Source organism: Heptranchias perlo, chromosome 23 (genome assembly GCF_035084215.1).
Source record: "Heptranchias perlo isolate sHepPer1 chromosome 23, sHepPer1.hap1, whole genome shotgun sequence".
NCBI classification, from domain to species: Eukaryota; Metazoa; Chordata; class Chondrichthyes; order Hexanchiformes; family Hexanchidae; genus Heptranchias; species Heptranchias perlo.
The window spans coordinates 24,725,231-24,743,447 of record NC_090347.1 but is presented as its reverse complement, the minus strand read 5'-3'; the positions used below and the strand labels follow the sequence as shown (position 1 = coordinate 24,743,447).

Below are 18,217 nucleotides of genomic sequence, written 5' to 3'. Positions count from 1 at the left end.
GTAGAAACACAGTGTGAATCTCCAGCACCGCCCCCCCCCACCCCCCCGGCTATCTTAACACTCTGCTGGGCGGGAGGAGGGGACTAAAATACCCGCATTAGTTTCTGTACACCATTCAGGGACATCAGGATGGAGCAGTAAAAGGGGTTAATTTTGGTTCCTCTGCTTTACTGCCTTGACATGGTTTACTGAATTGGTGCAGTGTCAGTTTCTCTTGAGGAGCAGCTGTTTTTTCCACTCTTGGAATGTTATGCCTTGTTTTGGAGAAAGCTTGCTCTTAACCTCTGGGAATAGTTTATAGCACTAAAGAAATGACCCCGCTAGAGCTGCTTCAATGAGAATTGTTTTTGATAGCCTGAAATATTCGAGCTGTCACATCTGTTTAGTTTAATCCTATTTTCTTTTGATATCTGTTCAAGGCTTGAATGTTCTAAACATCAAAATCCTGTATTACATTTCCACATGGAAGAATGGATTTAAACCAACTTCAAAGTCACGTAAATTAGCAGCGTTACTAAGGTGCTGCTACCTTATTATAGTGCCTTCAATAATTGTTTTTAGCACTTTATCTGTGTAAATGTGGAATTTAATTTAAGTGTCCAAATATCTAAATGATCAATACTATTTTGAGATGCGGTCTGTACTTACAAATCAGTGCTTTGTGCTGGCACTGTTCATCTGAGTGCTTCCAGTGATGTATGGTTTGTCAGTGAGCAGACAGTCTTGCTCAATTTTTTTCCCTATAAATTGCTGTGGTTATGCTCAAGTGGTTTATTGCATTAGGATGCAGAAATGGAAACTGATCCAATAAAGTGGGTAGGCCTAAGATTCTATTGAGGTTTTCAAATTCTGAAATTTTTTCCACCCCTCCCCCAGTTTCCTTTGGTAGGAAAATATTGAAGCTGCACTGTTGTGCATTGTCTTTGACATAAAACCTGTCACTTTTTTTTCCCCATAATCTGTCTTTTATGCCTTTCTTAGCCGGGGTGATGGTGGCTTTACTTTTCTTCCCAGTCACGTATTGCCAAGAAGGCTGGCATATAACTTTCTTCCAGGGTGTTCTCAGTGCTGCTTTTCAACCAGACTGTTGGAGGCGTATAAGACTGGACATATATAGCTTGCAAGCTATTGGTCTGCTGCTTTACATGATGTATTGCCCGCAAGATTTGAAGTTATCCACATGCTTAAATGGTCTTGATCAGAATTTCTAGTTGAAAATGGTGCTATTCCGATCTGAGTGTGGATGAAGTAATTAATAATTTTAAAACCTTGTGAACATGAATGAGGATGATAAAACATATATAGGTGTCTGCTGTGGACCTCCAGGTCAGGAGAATGGATTGGACCAAGAACTTGAGTCAAATAAGAAAGGTACATGCAGTCAGGGTCAGATGCAGTTAATATGGGTGACTGCAATTTACCAGGCCTAGATTGGAATTTATTTAAAGGATGAAATAGGAGTGAAAGCATGATCCTAAACATAATATTAGATGTACAGTTGGTCAAGGACCTTCATGCAAGCAGGGGCCCTTCTGGAGCAGATACTAAGTAATGACCAAAAGATGGTAGAGCACATCTGAGTCAGAGACACGTTGGCAATGGTGACCACAAAATGATGGGAGATCAAGGTTAGGCTTATGATGGAAAAGAGTGCAATAGAAACATTCAACAATTTTCATTTAAATCGTGCCTTTAACATAGAAAAACACCCCGTGGTGCTTAATCAGACAAAAATTGACACCAAGCCAAAGGAGGAGATATAGGAGGAGTGACCAAAACTAAACCAAAGAGATATGTTTTAAGGGGAGTCATAAAAGAGGAGAAGATGGAGAGGTTGAGGGAGGGAATTCCAGAGCTTAGGGCCTAGACAGTTGAAGGCAAAGCTGCAAATAGTGGGCTGAAGGGAATAGAGGATGCACAAGAAGCCAGAGTTAAATGAACACAGAGTTCTTGGAGGATTGTGGGTTGGAGGAGGTTACAGAGATAGGGAGGGGCGAGGCCATGAAGGGATTTCAATGCGAGGATGAGAATTTTAAATTTGAGGTGTTGGGGGACTAGGAGCCAAAAGCACAGAAGAGGGTTTCAGCAGCAGATGGGCTGAGGCAGGGGTGGAGATGGGTGCTATTACAGACGTGGGTTTTTGTGATGGAAAGGATATGAAAGAAAAGAAAGACTTGAAATAATATGAGCTTCTGAAATCAATTTGGGGCCAGATAGGACGCGAGGTTGTAAACCGTCTCGCTGGGAAGGCAGATGTAATTAGTGGCAGTGGTACAGAGTTGCTGGCGGGCGCTCAAGATGATGGTTTTGGTCTTCCCAATGTTTAACTGGAGGAAATTGCAGCTCATCCAGGACTGGATGTTGGACAAGCACACAGGCAGTGGAGGGGTCTAAAGCGGTGGCGGAGAGGTAGAGCTAGAAATCGTCAATGTAGATGTGGAAGCTGAATCCATGTGTTTTGATGTCACCAAGAGGCAGTATGTGAATGAGGAAGAGGAACGGGCCAAGGATAGAATTTTAGGGGCTTCGGAGGTAAAGGAGTTCAACTTTAGCAGATTTTGATGGCGGAACTAAGGAAAGTGGACTGGCCAGCACTATTAGAAGGCAAAAGCACGAACAGAAAGGGTTGTGTCTGCGGTCCTCCACATAGTGAGTTACTGATCTTAACCATGGGAAAGCCACATGCTTCTCCAAAAGGGCAAAGGGAATAGCTGAGAATGTTCATTCAAGTTATTCTTGCACATCTCCCATTAGCCTCTTTTGAATATAAAGTTTTGATGAACAGTACTAACAATCAGAATCATTGTTTTGCAGTTGAATTTGTTTTAGAATTTTGGGAATTTCACATTAAATGCTTGGAGTACCAAAAAAATAGTTTTTGTCGATCACTTTTAAAATACTTGATTAATACAACACTGGAAGTATGACCAGCATCCAGGCAGCTGATATTAAATTACAGCTCTGACCTCTTTAGTTTACTTTTTTTTTAAATTTGAGCTAAGTTTGTACAGTTTCAAGTTGTCAGTTAAACTTCTATGAGAACGAATAGAACCGATCACAGTTTGCAAATTGTTTATAAGTTTTTATATGACTTAGTCTGAAGTTGAATCATGTGACTCTGTTTTATTCGATTGATGCAAGATATTTCTTACACTTCTCCTTTGGTCTTTTCCAGATCTCAGCCACACTGGTCTGGGAGCTCATTATGAAAATTCCCACTGGGGACAATCCCCCTTTAGAAGTGAACCAAACAGCATCTGGGATAAAGTGATAATAGACGGAAGTGACAAAGAGGCTTGGCCTTCCATTTCTGGAAACGAGACTGAAACTGCCTCAGAATGCACAGACACTGACTCTGCCTCAAACTGTGGCTCAGATAATAGTAGCATGGCTACAGGGAGTGCACCAGGCAACTTCAATGGACAAAACAAAAATTGCAATAATGGTGGTAATGGAGCACTTGTCCAAAGCAGTTCAAACCAGAGTGCCATTGGAGGTGGAGCAAATGGTGGCAATGGAAATTCATCCAGGGTGTGGGGTGTTGCCCCAGGGTCTGCTCCTGGTATAGGTCACTGCTCTGCTACCAGTGGAAGTGGAAAGATGGATAGTATCGTAAGTGTAAATCCAAACTGTTGGGGCACTTCTACATCTACTGCTGGCATTAACCTGAATCTTAATCCCAATGCCAACCCAGCTGCTTGGCCTATAGTTGGGCAGGAAATCCAAGGAACTGTAGGAGGAGGAAACACTTCAAATATTTGTAGTCCAAGTAATCCCATTGGTCAGAATCTTGGTGACCCTAATAATGGTCCGACAGGTACATTGAATACCTGGGGAAATTTGCTGCAGCAGGAGAGCACAGATACACAAACGTCCACTTCACAGAATGTGTCTTTCAGCATACAACCTCAGAACCTTAACACTGATGGACCAAATAACACTAACCCCATAAACTCTTCACCAAACCCTATCAATGCAATGCAAGCAAATGGACTGCCTAATGTTTCTGTACCAGGAGGCTGGGCAATGACTGTCGGCATGGGTACAATAAACCCATCCCATCTTCAAAACCTTCCTGGTGCTAGTGGGTCATCTGCAGTTTCTCAACTCAATGGAGATAATGGCGAAGGATTGAACAATCCTTCATGCAACTCAGTGTGGGGAGTGCCACATACAAATCCTACAACCACCAACGGTAACTCGGGGTTTAGTCAGGGGAATGGAGACACTGTGAATTCTGCATTAAGTTTAAGTGCTAAACAAGCATTAGCAAACAATTCCAATAGTGCTGTACAAAAGGATGTTGGAAGCAATGCTTGGGACTCTGGTCCCCCTACCAGTCCTGGGGTACTGCCATGGACAAGGGCTGGTACCACTGGGGGCTTGCACTCTAGTCCCAGTAGCATTGGAGCTTGGGGTAACACACCATCCAACAGGAACACTAGCAATGGTGTAAATGGAGAATGGGGCAAACCCTCTAACCAGCATTCCAGTAATGAAGCAAATGGCAATGGGAAAGGATCATCATGTGGATGGGAGGGCCTTTGTGTTAGCAGCCAAACTCCTGTTTTGCAGCAAGGTAATGAACAAATTAACTCTTGGGCCAAACCTTCTGAATCAGGTACCACTGGAAGTGAGGGGAGCAATGAAAGTGGTGGTAGCCATCATGAAGGAAGCACTGGAAGAAGTGGAGGAAGACATGGAAGTAGCCGACGAAAGACTGATAAAGAGATGATTGAACAACAAGGGCTGGTCCAGAGTGTTGTATCAAAGCCAGATCAGGATCCTAGAGTCTTGTGTAATACTGGATGGGGACAGACGCCAGTAAAGCAGAACATTGCCTGGGAAATTCAACAATCCCCTAGGTCTGAGCGAAAAAATGACAATGGAACTGAGGCCTGGGGTTCGGCTGCTGCCCAGTCTTCAAACTCAGGGGGGAGAAGTGATGGGTCCAGCATGAGCAGTACTAATACCTCTTCAGTATCTGGGTGGGGAAATCCTCCACCTACAGTCATGTCTAATAACACAAGTTGGGGAGACAAAGTATCTAATGGCCAAGGGGGATGGGGGGATTCTGCTAATTCTACTGCTGTTGCTGCTGCCACTGCCAAAAGTGGCCATGCCTGGGGTGGGGTTTCTAATCAGGAGGAGAAGCCACCAACTTGGGCAGACTCTCAGAAACCTAAGCCTCAAAATTGGGGTGAAGGGCAGAAAAGTAACCAAGGCTGGACATCAGGAGGAGGGGGAGTAGTAGGGAGTGGAGGAGGAGGAGGAGATTGGACTGATTCTGCTGCAGGACCTTTAGGTGAGGGAAAAAAAAGTGGATCCAGTTGGGATAATGATAACAACCGAACTGGACCTAATTGGAATGAGACTACCAGATCACAAACTAGTGGATGGGGTAACGGTACCAACAGCAAGCCAAGTCCAAATACAAGCTGGGGAGACCCTTCAAAATCGAATGCACCACAGAACTGGGGAAATAAACCTCAGGATAATAATGTTAGCACCTGGGGAGGGGCTGCTTCTGTTAAACAGTCTAATTCGGGTTGGGTTGGGGGTCCTTTGCCTACAAAACAGAAGGACAGTGAACCCACTGGCTGGGAAGAGCCTTCCCCACCATCTATTCGCCGCAAAATAGAGATCGATGATGGTACCTCAGCTTGGGGAGACCCAACCAATTATAAGAAGACTGTAAATATGTGGGATAGAAACAATCCTGTGAATCAAAGCAGTAACAACACCGTGGCTGAACAGCAACCACCTCCGCCTCATCAGTCAAGTGCCACGCAAAACCGGCCTCCACTACTTGGTCCAGGTAGGAATCACTAGCATTTCAGTTTTTTAGAAACATGAGATTTAAGTTGACCTATGTGCTGGAAATTGATATTTTTTAAGAAGTTCTGGAAACACAACCGAAATGCACCTCCGTTCCTGACACTGAAAATAGAAACACAGGATGCACCCAGTATCCAGTGTATTTTGAGTTATGGCATATATGCTTACCTATTGAATGCTAAATTAAAAGTTTCTATTCTTTTGTCCCCTTCTAATGTCTTTCAAGCCCTGCTCCATCATTTTTCTGAGAGGGAGAGAAGGCAAGTGATTTGTTGCAAATGTTTTGTAATCAACCAATAGCAGATGTATTGGAGGAGCTCAAATTGACTCACCCACTTCTCTGTGTGACTGACATGCAGTGTATGTACAATATATTGGGGACAATTTTATGAATTGCACTCCCAGTATGGAGTTTTAAACATTGGGACTGCATCCCCCATGATTTTCTGTCCATTAGTTAATTAATCCCATTAAATTGTGGGGAGTGCGCACTGGAATTCTCAATTTAACTTCCCAGCTGATAAAGCTCTGCACCGGAGCATATATTTATAAAAGTACATCTAATGTTGCTATAATTGTAGTTACTGCTGAGATACACAGCTAATTGGGTGTTAATGATACGATCTGTGTGCACAGTAACCATCTATACAGCATCTAATGGGTGAAGTACAGCTACTTGGTTCTTTTCCCCCAATGCTATGGTTGAGGTCAGATACACATTGCAAGCCTGTGTTGTCTTATTACAGTCAATTTGGGCTGCTCCAAAATAAAATCTGCTATTGGTTGATTACAGAACAGAAAGTGTTTGGAACAAGTCACTTGTCTGTCCTGTCTGCCTGATGCAGTGCATTACAGGAGGACAATTTAAATGAGCCCACATGTGGAGTTTCCTGTTTTAAGCAGAAACAGCAGAAATGTTAGGGGCTGGCTGGCCAGCAGGCCAGTGGATATGCAAACTGAGATTCGTATGTGGGAAAGGAAAGAAGTTTGACAGTAGTTCAGCCAAAAAAAACTGCATACTTGGCTTACAGTATCTAGATTGGTGACATTCAAACCAGGACCGGCATTGTATCCATGTATACCACTCTTGGACCACTCATTCAAAAAAAACAATTGAGCTTAGCACTGGGGCTGTTCCACACTACCAAGCTACCCATCTGTGTAGATTCATTATAAAAATTGTCATTATAAAGCTGAATGCTCCTGCTTATGGTACATTTGTGAAATTGTAAATTTCCTTGAATACTTCAAATGGCCTGCCTAAATTTCAAAGTCCTTCTGTGTCCTACTTTGCAGTAGTGCAAAAATGACAGTGTAATTCTGGAGGGTGGTGGGGGGTGCGGGGGGGGTGAGGGCGGGGTGTGTCTGTTAGACTCCACGTTGTCCCAGAGTTTATTTACTTGTTTACGTGTAAAATGGGAATGTAATATGTGTGCCTTACATGAACCTGATGCGTGAACTTTGCCATTCGGAATTTATGTCCTATAGATATTGATGAACTGTATATTTTTCATTGTTTCAATCTATTTTTTTCTGCAAGGAGTGATTTTAATGTTGAAGGTTAATTCCTATAAGGAAAAACGTTTAAATTTAGCAGTTGCTTTCTGTGCTAAGAAAACTGGAGCAATTATCTTTTTTTCCCCCCTGCAAATAGATTAACGATTTCAAAATATGTGAGTTGTTACTGTGTTATAGAGATACATATGTGCATATTATAAGATAATTGGTGATTAGGTAGGTGAACTATAGATATGAGCTCTGAGTTTCTGATTTCAAATAAGGATGTCCAATCATGGGTTACAGATCGCATTTTTAGGCATATGAGCAAAATGTCTTGGAATGTGAGTGTCTTTTCTAATGTGTTTACATTTGATAAAATGAGAAACTTAGGCTGTTGATCTTTTTCTGGTTTACAAGAATACTGATCAAAGTAATAGAAATACATATTTTAGATATTATAAATGATAGTTTGTAAGTACTATTAATTTCCTTTACTGAGCTAATATGTTTAACATTTCAGGTGGTTGTAAATCTGGAATGAAGATTTTTCTTCTTATTCCACACTTTCTTTTCTTCATACTGCCTTCTGTTGGTAAACTTGCCCCTTGAGCTTGGAAGGCAATATGGATTTGGCAACAAGCCTCAATCAAATTCAGTTTTGCTCTAAAGATGACTCTTGAGAAATGAACTTCAGTATGATTGACTTTACATGCCTGTTTTCATCCTTTCTCTTGTCTTTCTGTTCCACCACCTACTTTTATTATCTGGTAAATGTCCCCAGCAAAAATATGAATTCAAACGTCACTAGCTACTCAGCTAGTTGTAGATCGAGAATCATTTTTATAAGTGGAGATCAAAGTTGAATAGAAAATGGTTGTTCCTGGTAAGACCAAATTGTGTTGCCATTGAAAATATGCAATAGTATTCTCATTTACACCACCAAATGTTTTGTACATATTCTTGGCTGGTAGGTTTGTTCTATATTATTCTTGCCTAGTTTGTGTTTCTTTCATCTAAATTGTTCATTTAAGCTTCTGAAACATTTATAGAACTCAAAGCTTAAAATGTTGTAGGGGGATGTTTTAATATAGAATACAATTGAGGGCATCAAGTGAGCTAACAAAAGCAAAATGTGAGCCCACAAGTCCCAAAGTCCCCTCAGTATCTACAGCATATTTTGTTAATTAAGATTCTGAATGATTTACCAGGGGTATAGAATTTGCCCTACATAAAGTGATGAATAATGGGATGTTTTTGTGATCTGTGGTTTCCAGTTTTGATGCAGCTTCATGTAAATCTGTTTTATTTAGCAGCTTTTTAAAGCAGAAATGCTCACCCCATAAGGAAATACCCTTTGAAGAAGTGCAGCACTTGTGCATATTTTTGATAAAATTATAGCTGCGTTGTATATCACATCATTGACGGGAGATATGCTGGCAAATTTTGACATGCTGTGTAGTATATATTGTATCACTGAGGCTTGAGGAGAATTGGCTTTTACAATTAATTTCCGCAAATTATAACCGAGTAGTACCTTTCTTGTGCATTATATGCTGCTATTTAACAAGTTGCATTGGGATTATATTAATAGTAGAGATTATGCTACAGCATAGAAGGTGGCCATTTGACCCATCGTGCCTGTGCTGGCTCTTTGAAAGAGCTATCCCAATTAGTCCCACTCCCCTGCTCCTTCCCTACGGCCCTGAAAATTTTTCCACTTCAAGGGCTCGATTTTCCGATGTCCCAGCGGGTGCGTTCGTCATGGGGGGCTCCGAAAATTGGGGATTCCCGGCCCCCACCCGCCCACTTCTGGGTTCCCCAATGACGCGTTTAGACGCGCGCGCAGCTCCCGCACGTGGGACTCCTGCCAGCAATTAAAGTCTATCGTGGTACTTAATCAAATGCCTTTTGAGAGTCCATATACACAACATCAACTTCACTACTCTCATCAACCCTCTCCGTTAGTTCATCAAAGAACTCATTGAAGTTAGTCAAACACGATTTGCCTTTAATAAACCAGGCTAGCTTTCATTTATTAATCCATATTTTTCCAAGTGCCAATTAATTTTGTCCCGGATTAATGTCTCAAAGTTTCCCCACCACCGACGTTAGGCTGACTGGCCTGTAGTTGCCGGGTTTATCCCTCTCCCTTTTTTTTTGACCAGTGGTGTAACATTTGCAATCCTCTGGCACCACTCCCATATCTAAGGAGAATTGAAAGATTATGGTGAGAGCCTCCACAATTTCCACCCGTACTTCCCTCAGCAACCTAGGATGCATCCCATCCGGACCGGGTCACTTTTCTACTTTTGAGCGCTGCCAACCTTTTTAGTACCTCTTTATCCTATCCAATTTTTCCATTACCTCCTTCTTTATAGTGACATTGCCAGCCTCTTTAGTGAAGACAGATGCAAAGTGCTCATTTAATACCCTCTGCCTCCACAAGAAGATCTTTTTGGTCCCTAATGGACCCCATTCTCTCTTTGACTACCCTTTTACTATTTATATGTTTATAAAAGACTTTTGGGCTCCCTTTTATGTTACCCACCAATCTATTCTCATACTCGCTTTGCCCCTCTTATTTGCTTTGTCAGTTCTCCCTTGTACTTTTTGTATTCAGCTCGGTTCTCTACTGAATTCTGAACCCGACATTTATCATAAGCCACCTTTTTCTGTTTCATTTTAATCGCTGTATCTTTAGTCACCCAGGGAGCTCTAGCTTTGGATGCCCTTCCTCTGCCCCTCGTCGGAATGTGTCACATTTGATTTTTCCTTGTCCTTTTCCATAACTATTTTAAACCTAATAATAATTAGTCTCCTAAAATTGTTTCAAGTGAGAAGATTGCTAATCTTTTTCAAGAAGGCTGAGTTAAGTCTAACGATTGAGCTGGTTGGTCACTTTATTTTACCTTTCATTCTATATAATAATTTCATTATTAAATGTAATTCCAGTGACAAAATGCAGTAACAATAATTAGTAGGTTTCTTGACTAATTTCTAATGCTTGCTGTCTGTGATTAACAAGTAGCTTGTTTAATGTTGACTATTTGAATATTGTTTGCTCAGTTACTGCTGAATATTCAGCTCTTTGATTTGCATACAATTACACTAATCTAGACTTGTACACTTATTACCAATTCTAAAGAAAGCAACGTTAATGAAGGCAGAGCATGTCGCCTGAATTAGAGTTCAGGTTACCCTCTTTTCCTAAAATACTTTTTTTTTTAATTGTTTACTCGTATCAATTAATGCAAGACGCAGCTAGTTATTTTGAAAATGGAAGACCTATTTACTTGCCAAGAAGTTATTTTAATCCATTGTATTAAAATAACAATTTTAGATGTTAAAAGGAGGGGGGACATTCTGTTAAGTTAATGGGCCTGTAGAAAAATGGACGTAATATGTGTGTGTTTATTATATCACAGACAATCTGTTTTACAGTACCACAAGATAAAAAATGTTCACTGAATTATGAATATCACTAAGGTCTAAAATGTAACAATGATTTCTGTATTCTGGAATGGTGACTACCCTACAAAACTGCAACCAGGACACAAAAGGTGTTAAGACCTAATTAACCAAATGACAAATTATAAACTATAAAAGTTGATGCATCAGCTAATCCTAAACATTAATTGCAGAGATGAACTACTTTTACCACTAGTTCAGGTTCCACTAGTAAACTTTTTACTGTTTTGAAATGTGTATTTTCTCTTGCAGTCGAACAAAATTCTGTTCATTTGTAGTGTAGCATTTGCCCATGATTTAAGCACATTGTGCTTTTATCTTTCAGAAAGAAATGGCCTTGCTGAAAATCTAATGTAAATGATCTATGCACCCCTGTTATGTAAAGGGCATATTTCCCTGCATCTTATAGTGCCTATTTTTTTACCAAGTAAAACGTTTGAATTTATGGAAAATGGCATAAGGAGGCATGAGTTCTCAGTGTGATTTATTTAGGCAGTATTTTTGAATAAAGATTAGGTGCCCTTGAGTTAGCTGCACTCAGTTGCTTAGTTCAAGCTGTCCATTTCCTTTTCGATGACCTTAATGAGACACCTTATACCCTTTAAATTCTTGTTTTATATGTAAAATTGCTTATTTATAACTAAAGCATTTAGCAATATTGTGTTGCATCCTTTTCACTGAGATTTTTCTGGTTGAGTTGATGATGAAATATAGACTAAATGAGCAGTCTCCTTCATCTGGCTGGTTTCCAGGAATATTAGTGATGTGTAGAGCATGTGGTGTTAGTCTGCGTATCTGCAGTGGGGCAGTACATTAATACATTGACAAATAGGAAAGACATGCATTGCCCTTCCAAAGTCACTTCTGTGGAAAATAGAACCAGTGCTAGGACAATTGTTATCTTTTGAAGGACTTGAGAGGTCAGGTTGAAATATAATGGCTGTTTAAATTTTAAAAACAGTAAACTAACATGGACAAGCATCAAAAATTAAAAGAAAATGGCAAACGGCATGGGAAAGGAATGACTAATCTACAATAAAATAAATACTATGAAAGAAAATTCAGATCAGATGAGCGTGTCTGGTAATTTAAGATGAGGCAGACCAAGTGCAAAGAAGAAGCACAAAAAATACAGCTCAAGAAGATGGAGGCATTCATGGTCAAATAAACCTTTTGCCCCCTGGTGGTTGCTTAATGCTTGTTTGAATGTGCTTTGGTAAAATGTTTTATATTTTGTTTAATTTAAAAGTTGTGAATTTAAGAACTCAGGAAAAAATAACTCATAATTCAAAGTTGAACGGAGACGATATTTAAAAATTTTTATTTGCTTCTCTCGGTCATCAAACCTGAATACATAATTTCATGTGTTTAGTATACTGCAAATCAGTTGTGCTAAAATTGATAATGCAGTACAGCTACACAGAATATTGTCATGTTAAGTTATTGAAATGTTAAAAGATTAATTGACATCCATTTTCAGATATTCTAGTGTTAACTTGTGTTCAGTCCCCTTTGGACACTTTATGCAGCACATTTGGGAGAAAACTACCTGGCTAACATGACTCGAGACAATATTAGTTTGAAATTCAGTTATAGGACTAATGCATAGTTAAGATCCTACAATACTACAACTGGAAACTTATTTAGACCAATTATTATGTTAAAAGCCAAATATTCATTTAAATTTATATATATCCAGGGATCAAACAAAATAAGATTTATTTTTGCCATGGAATTTTCAGCCTGCAATTGTTCATGTTTTTTTCTTGTTGCCCATGTAAATTACTCCCCTTAGTGATCTGATGGATAATTGACAAAAGTGCGAATAATTTAAAACTGAGCGCTGCAATGTTTGTGCATTGCACTACAAATTGGGAAGCCATAGCTTTGGATCCCAGGCAAGGCTGCAATTCAAACTTCACCTTCAAACTTCAAATCTCACCGGAATGATACCAGGGCTTAGAGGGTTACATTATGAGGACAGATTGCATAAAATTGGCTTATATTCCTTTGAATATAGATTGAGCGGTGATCTGATTGAGGTGTTTAAAATATTAAAGGATTCGATAGGGTGAATACAGAGAAACTATCTCCTCTGGTGGAGGAATCAAGAATGAGGGGATATAATCTTAAAATTAGAGCTCGGCCATTTAGGTGGGAAATTAGGAAGCACTTTTTCACACAAAGGGTGGTACAAATCTGGAATTTTCTCTTTTTCCGCCCCCCCCTCCCCCCGTGCCCCCCCCAAAAAAAAAGTCTGTGGTGCTGGGACAATTGGAGCTTTCAAGACTGAGATCAATAGAATTTTGATGGGTAAGGGTATCAAGGGATATGAAGCTAAGACAGATAAATGGAGTTGAGATACAGATCAGCTGTGATCTAATTGAATGGCGGAGCAAGCTCGAGGAGCTGAATGGCCTACTCCTGTTCCTATGTTCCTAAACTGCATCTTCTCCCTCCAGATAACAAGTTCAACATCAAACGCAGTGACAACTGGATGAGTTGTTGCTAGGGCAACAAGAAAAATTAAAAATCAACAGCAACTGCATTTTGGAATATAATTCAGCACTTGTTCCTGACTAGTCACAGAGAACATTTGAGAGGATATAAATAGGAGGCAAATTGGGGCAAAATACATAAAAATGGAAGTGAAAACAGTCTTGAGAGTCATGGATTTAAGTAGTTGGAAATCAGGCCTTCAACTTGGATCACCTTCGGTTATCTTAGTTAAAGATTAATTGGATAAATAAGTTGTTAGAGATGTGTAGTATTCGTCAAAGCCATAGTACTTTAATTGATGGTTGCATGGCCAGTAATCAAATGGGAGAACATTTGGATCATGTACAGTCTATTTGAATTCATAAGATGAGGGCTTTAATATTTTCACAGGCTGGGGAGAAACACTCGGTGTTCCTACGAAGACTGGGAACTCTTGGGGAGAGCCACCTTCTCCATCTACCACAGTCGATAATGGGACTTCAGCGTGGGGCAAACCTCCCAGCAGCAGTTCAGGTTGGAGAGATAATACTGCAGAGTCAACGGGGAATTTTGGAAGAGGGAATGCTCCATCTGCTGTCCCGGCAATGTGCAAACCAGGTAACAAAATCTAAGAACAGTTTTTTGTGGGAGTGTGTCAGTTGCTGTAGTCAGATGTTTAAATGCTTATACACTTTTAACACTTTGCTAGGATAAAGCTGCTATTGAAATGAGTAGCATTTTGATGGTGATTCTCCATGCGGACACTGGGTTCAGACAATATTGAAATCACCCATAATCGTGGTTAGTGAATTGAATATTGCAAATGGGTGTGAGTAGTGATTGTGTAATACAATATATACAATAGCGTGTTCTATATTATAATCCTACAAGGTTTAAATTTATAGGAGTAAACTAAATTTTGAAAGTTACCAACTTAATTGAAAACACCAAAATCCAGAAATCGGCTTGAATTTAGTGAGATTGATTTAGGTGGCCTCTGTTCTCTGCGGAAAATGTTCTTCAGTCTCTTGGATGAATCAGCTGAGTTGATGAAATTACCATTTTTCATGTTTCTTTCAACCCTAGTTGGCATGTGACAATTTTTTTAATCAGTTAGAGAAGTTCTGAGGACTTCATCTTTTATTCTAATCAAGGAAGGTGTTAAATACAGAGCAAAAGTATTGGGGGAAATAAAATCGCTATGAAGATTCCCATGGTTTGATAATGCATCCCAATGTGAGAAAGGCAAAGTCTGATCATTATTAACTGATAAATCAGACAATGTGGCAAATGTAACAAAAAAATACCTGGGAATAAACTAAATAAGCAAGAAAAATGTAAATGGAAACAGGATGGTTTTGTTGTGCAGAGTGCTGAATGATTGCAACTTTTCATTGGGAATTTCATTTTTCTGAATGTTTGATTTGAAAAATTCCAATATAAATGGTATTTCAGTTGTTTGGAGATTAATATTTCCCATGCAAGATTATTGTAGATGTATCTTCTTTAACTGTGTCCCAAATTTGTTTTAAGCATTAAAATTGAAAATAGTATGTTCTTCAGAATTCAAGCTTATTTTGAAATGTGTATCATTGCAGAAGAGTCAGGAAAATGTACTGTTAGGGCAGAAATGTTCATGTGTCTTATCATGGTGCTGCCTTACTATGTTGAGTTGAATTTATTTTTAATTCAAGAACAGATTAAGAAAGCTCATCAACCATGTTTTTAAGATGCTGAGGGGAATGGGTAATATAGATCTAAGCAGGTTATTTAACTAGGATTGTGAGCACAGCAGTAGAGGACACAAGAGCAACCTTAACAAACCGCAAGTGAGTTTCGAAGGCAATCTCCTCTCTTAGATTAGTGGATATATAGAATGGACTCCTAGCAAAGCTGTATCAATTAATGCGCGTTCAAATAAAAATAATCTTTTTAGGGCTGGAATTGAAGGCTGCAAGAATAAGTGGTGAAAAATCATAGAATCTTATAGCGCAGAAGGAGGCCATTTCGCCCGTTGTGCCTGTACCAGCTCTTTGAAATACTATATGAAATGCAATAGTTTCCAAATTCCTGGAGCTGTGGAAATATGATGCTAAACAATGCAACCAATCAAGAATTAAAAATGTAGAATATAAGGTTAGATGGATATTGTAGAGTATCGCTGGATATAATTGCAAGGGGATGGATTTTTGTTAATTTGCTCGCCGGGTGTGGATGACATGATGCTGGCATGGCTGTATTTTCTTTTTCTCCATCCCATTTACCCATAGAAAGTGGTGGTGGTGAGCCACTGTGAATCATGATTGGTTACTCAGCCATTTCAGAGGGTGTTATGAGTCAAACTCGAGGGATTGGAGGCACATAGAGGCCAGACAGGGTAGGGGTGGCAAGTTCCTGTCCTTGAAAGACATTAGTGTACTTACTGGGTTTCTACAATAAATCACCAGCTTTTATGATTTTTTTCCGATGCTATCCCACAATTTATTGAATTCAGTTTCACATGGTGGTATTTGCCATGGTGGTATTTGAACTCTCGACCCCTTGGTTGCTCGTCCGGTCCCTTTCCCACTAGGTTACTGTACCCTTACTATGCAGGATAACGACTGCAAAATCTATTGTCAGGAAATTAAATGGCTTGGATAAGATCAGTGACACAGAGATTGTACATTGTGGAAGGAATAAGCTCAGTGGGCCAAATGAATATTGCTCATTGTGTGGTTTATCTTTGTGTCTATCTGCTGTTCGATACAGTTATGGTGATCTAGGCTTAACATCATTAATGTAATTTGAAAAGTAGAATTTGGTTATACATATTACCCTTTGAAGAATTCACTCTTTAAAAAGTCTATCTCATTTCCACTTCTTACAAAACACATGTTAATAGTCTAAGTGCAAATAGGTTGCAGGCTTACTTTCATCTTCAAAAAATATTGGTCGCCTTACCACTATATGATTTGAAAATTATTTTTTTTTATTATTCAGCCTCCAAATCTATGCAAGAAGGTTGGGTCAGCGGTGGAGATGAAATTGGCCTCAGTAGTAGCCATCATCCTAACTGGGAAGAGGATGAGGGGGAGATGGGAATGTGGAATAATGCAGCTTCTCAGGAGAGCAACTCTTCCTGTAATTCCTCAGGCTGGGGCAATGCTAACAAGAAAGTGCATCAAAAGGTACTTCTCTTTTTTGGATTCTGGTGATTTGCAAAAACGCAGATTTTGTGGTCGGGGCAGAGAGTTTGATTACTGTTGGTAGTATTGTTGAAAAAAATTCTTAACAAGATATTCGCTTCCCTTTTTTTAGAGCATGAAAACATCCAATAAGCAAGAGGAGACTTGGCTTATGAACCGCCTGATAAAACAATTGACTGATATGGGCTTCCCTGTAAGTATCTTTTTGTTTAATCTCTTAGATTCCGATGTGAGTGTATATGAGAGAATCTCAGATTGTCACTTACTTATAAATGAGCTTGTTTTTGCACTTCCCAAGCACTTTTAGTTTGAAGGTTGCGATAGCAGAATCTTTCTAGTATTGAAGTTGGGCATTCTCAGCCTCTTTATTGTAAATATACTTTATATCAGCAAGAACAATTATTTTCAACAACTATCACATAATGGCTGAGGTAAGGAGTGACTAACTGGGAGGAAAGTTATGGCACAGGACATATAATTGGCTTAAAGAAGAATGGTGAATAACCACCAATGGGAACTTTTTAGACTGGAAAGAAGATATGATGGGGTACCACACCTTTGTGAATGACTTGGATAAGGATATTGTGAGCAAAGTCTTCGAGTTTGTAAATGACACCAACTAGGCATCATAGAGGCACAGTGCAACTAGATTCAGGCAGTTTACATATTTTAATGGTGGTCTTGTATTATGTTAGTTGGGCATTGCTGTGAAACAGTTTCAACTTTGCAGCAATGTAACACTGACGTATGGAGTCAAACTTTGGAATGCAATGTGAGACCTCCCCACTGAGGGACCATTTAACACTGCATGGACAATAACTTCAGTGCCATGTCAGGTTGTGTTTAAAAATGGTCAGAAGGCTCTTCATAAACTTAAAGCAGCCTTTGTAAAAAATGTTTAGCGAAGGCAGAATGGAGCTCTACGCACATGTGTAGGCATGCGTGCACAAAAGTGTCTTGTGACTCCGTTAAATTTGCAACTGGGAAGTATAACTCTGATCTTGCCAGTGATGAACCGGTCACTACAGGCCTGGTTAGCTGCCGGTAGGCAACACTTACTTACATTGTGGATTATGAATCTGGTGGGAGTATGTGTTGAATGGAACAGTGGTACAAAGTGCTGATCAGGAAAGAGAACTAGCAAATATTGTAGATCAATGTACAAAACAGTCAATCTAGTCCTTTACTGCACTGAAAAAGGCAAATAAGAAAAGAGAACCCTTTGAGATATAATAATATTTTCAAAATTATGAAAGGATTGATGATGATTCAGGCAAATTGTTCACTGTGGTGAAAAGTTAAAATTAAGAAGTTATGTCCTTGGAGTAAAACCAAGACAATTTGATCTGTTTCTGGAAAAAGAATAAGCAGAAACGGTGACAGTTGATGGTGAGGTTTATGTACGGTCAGGTGTGTTTATTAATGGTCTTTTCCTGTTGCTATAAATTCTCTCTCCCTTTCACTTGAAAATTCCTAATTACATTGATTCTGAGAAAGAAAATTCTTGCAGTTTGAAATAAGGAGCAGGAGATAAATTCTTACTGCCCCCACCTGTGCCATGGCATTTTATCAAATCCATTTCTATCTTTTGAATAACTTTCCATTCTGCCAATGTTACTTAATTTTGTGGAACTGGGTGCACCACTAATTTTGGTCTGATGGATACTCATGCAGGTTCTTCAGAAACCCAATCTGTTTGAAATATTCCATATGATTGCAAACTAGAAACTGTGAACACAGCAAAA

At 39.5% G+C, this 18,217-nt stretch overlaps 1 protein-coding gene across 9 annotated transcripts in view; it reads left to right on the top strand.

Annotated features, from left to right (window-relative positions):
• tnrc6c1 (trinucleotide repeat containing adaptor 6C1) overlaps window positions 1-18,217 on the top strand; it is a 462,004-nt gene that overhangs the window by 398,322 nt on the left and 45,465 nt on the right. For all 9 annotated transcript variants that reach the window (XM_068004210.1, XM_068004207.1, XM_068004212.1 and 6 more), the window contains 4 exons: window positions 3,176-5,818; window positions 13,696-13,902; window positions 16,267-16,454; window positions 16,585-16,665. In XM_068004210.1, coding sequence (XP_067860311.1) covers window positions 3,176-5,818; window positions 13,696-13,902; window positions 16,267-16,454; window positions 16,585-16,665 — 3,119 coding nt within the window. The remainder of the gene's footprint in view (window positions 1-3,175; window positions 5,819-13,695; window positions 13,903-16,266; window positions 16,455-16,584; window positions 16,666-18,217) is intronic.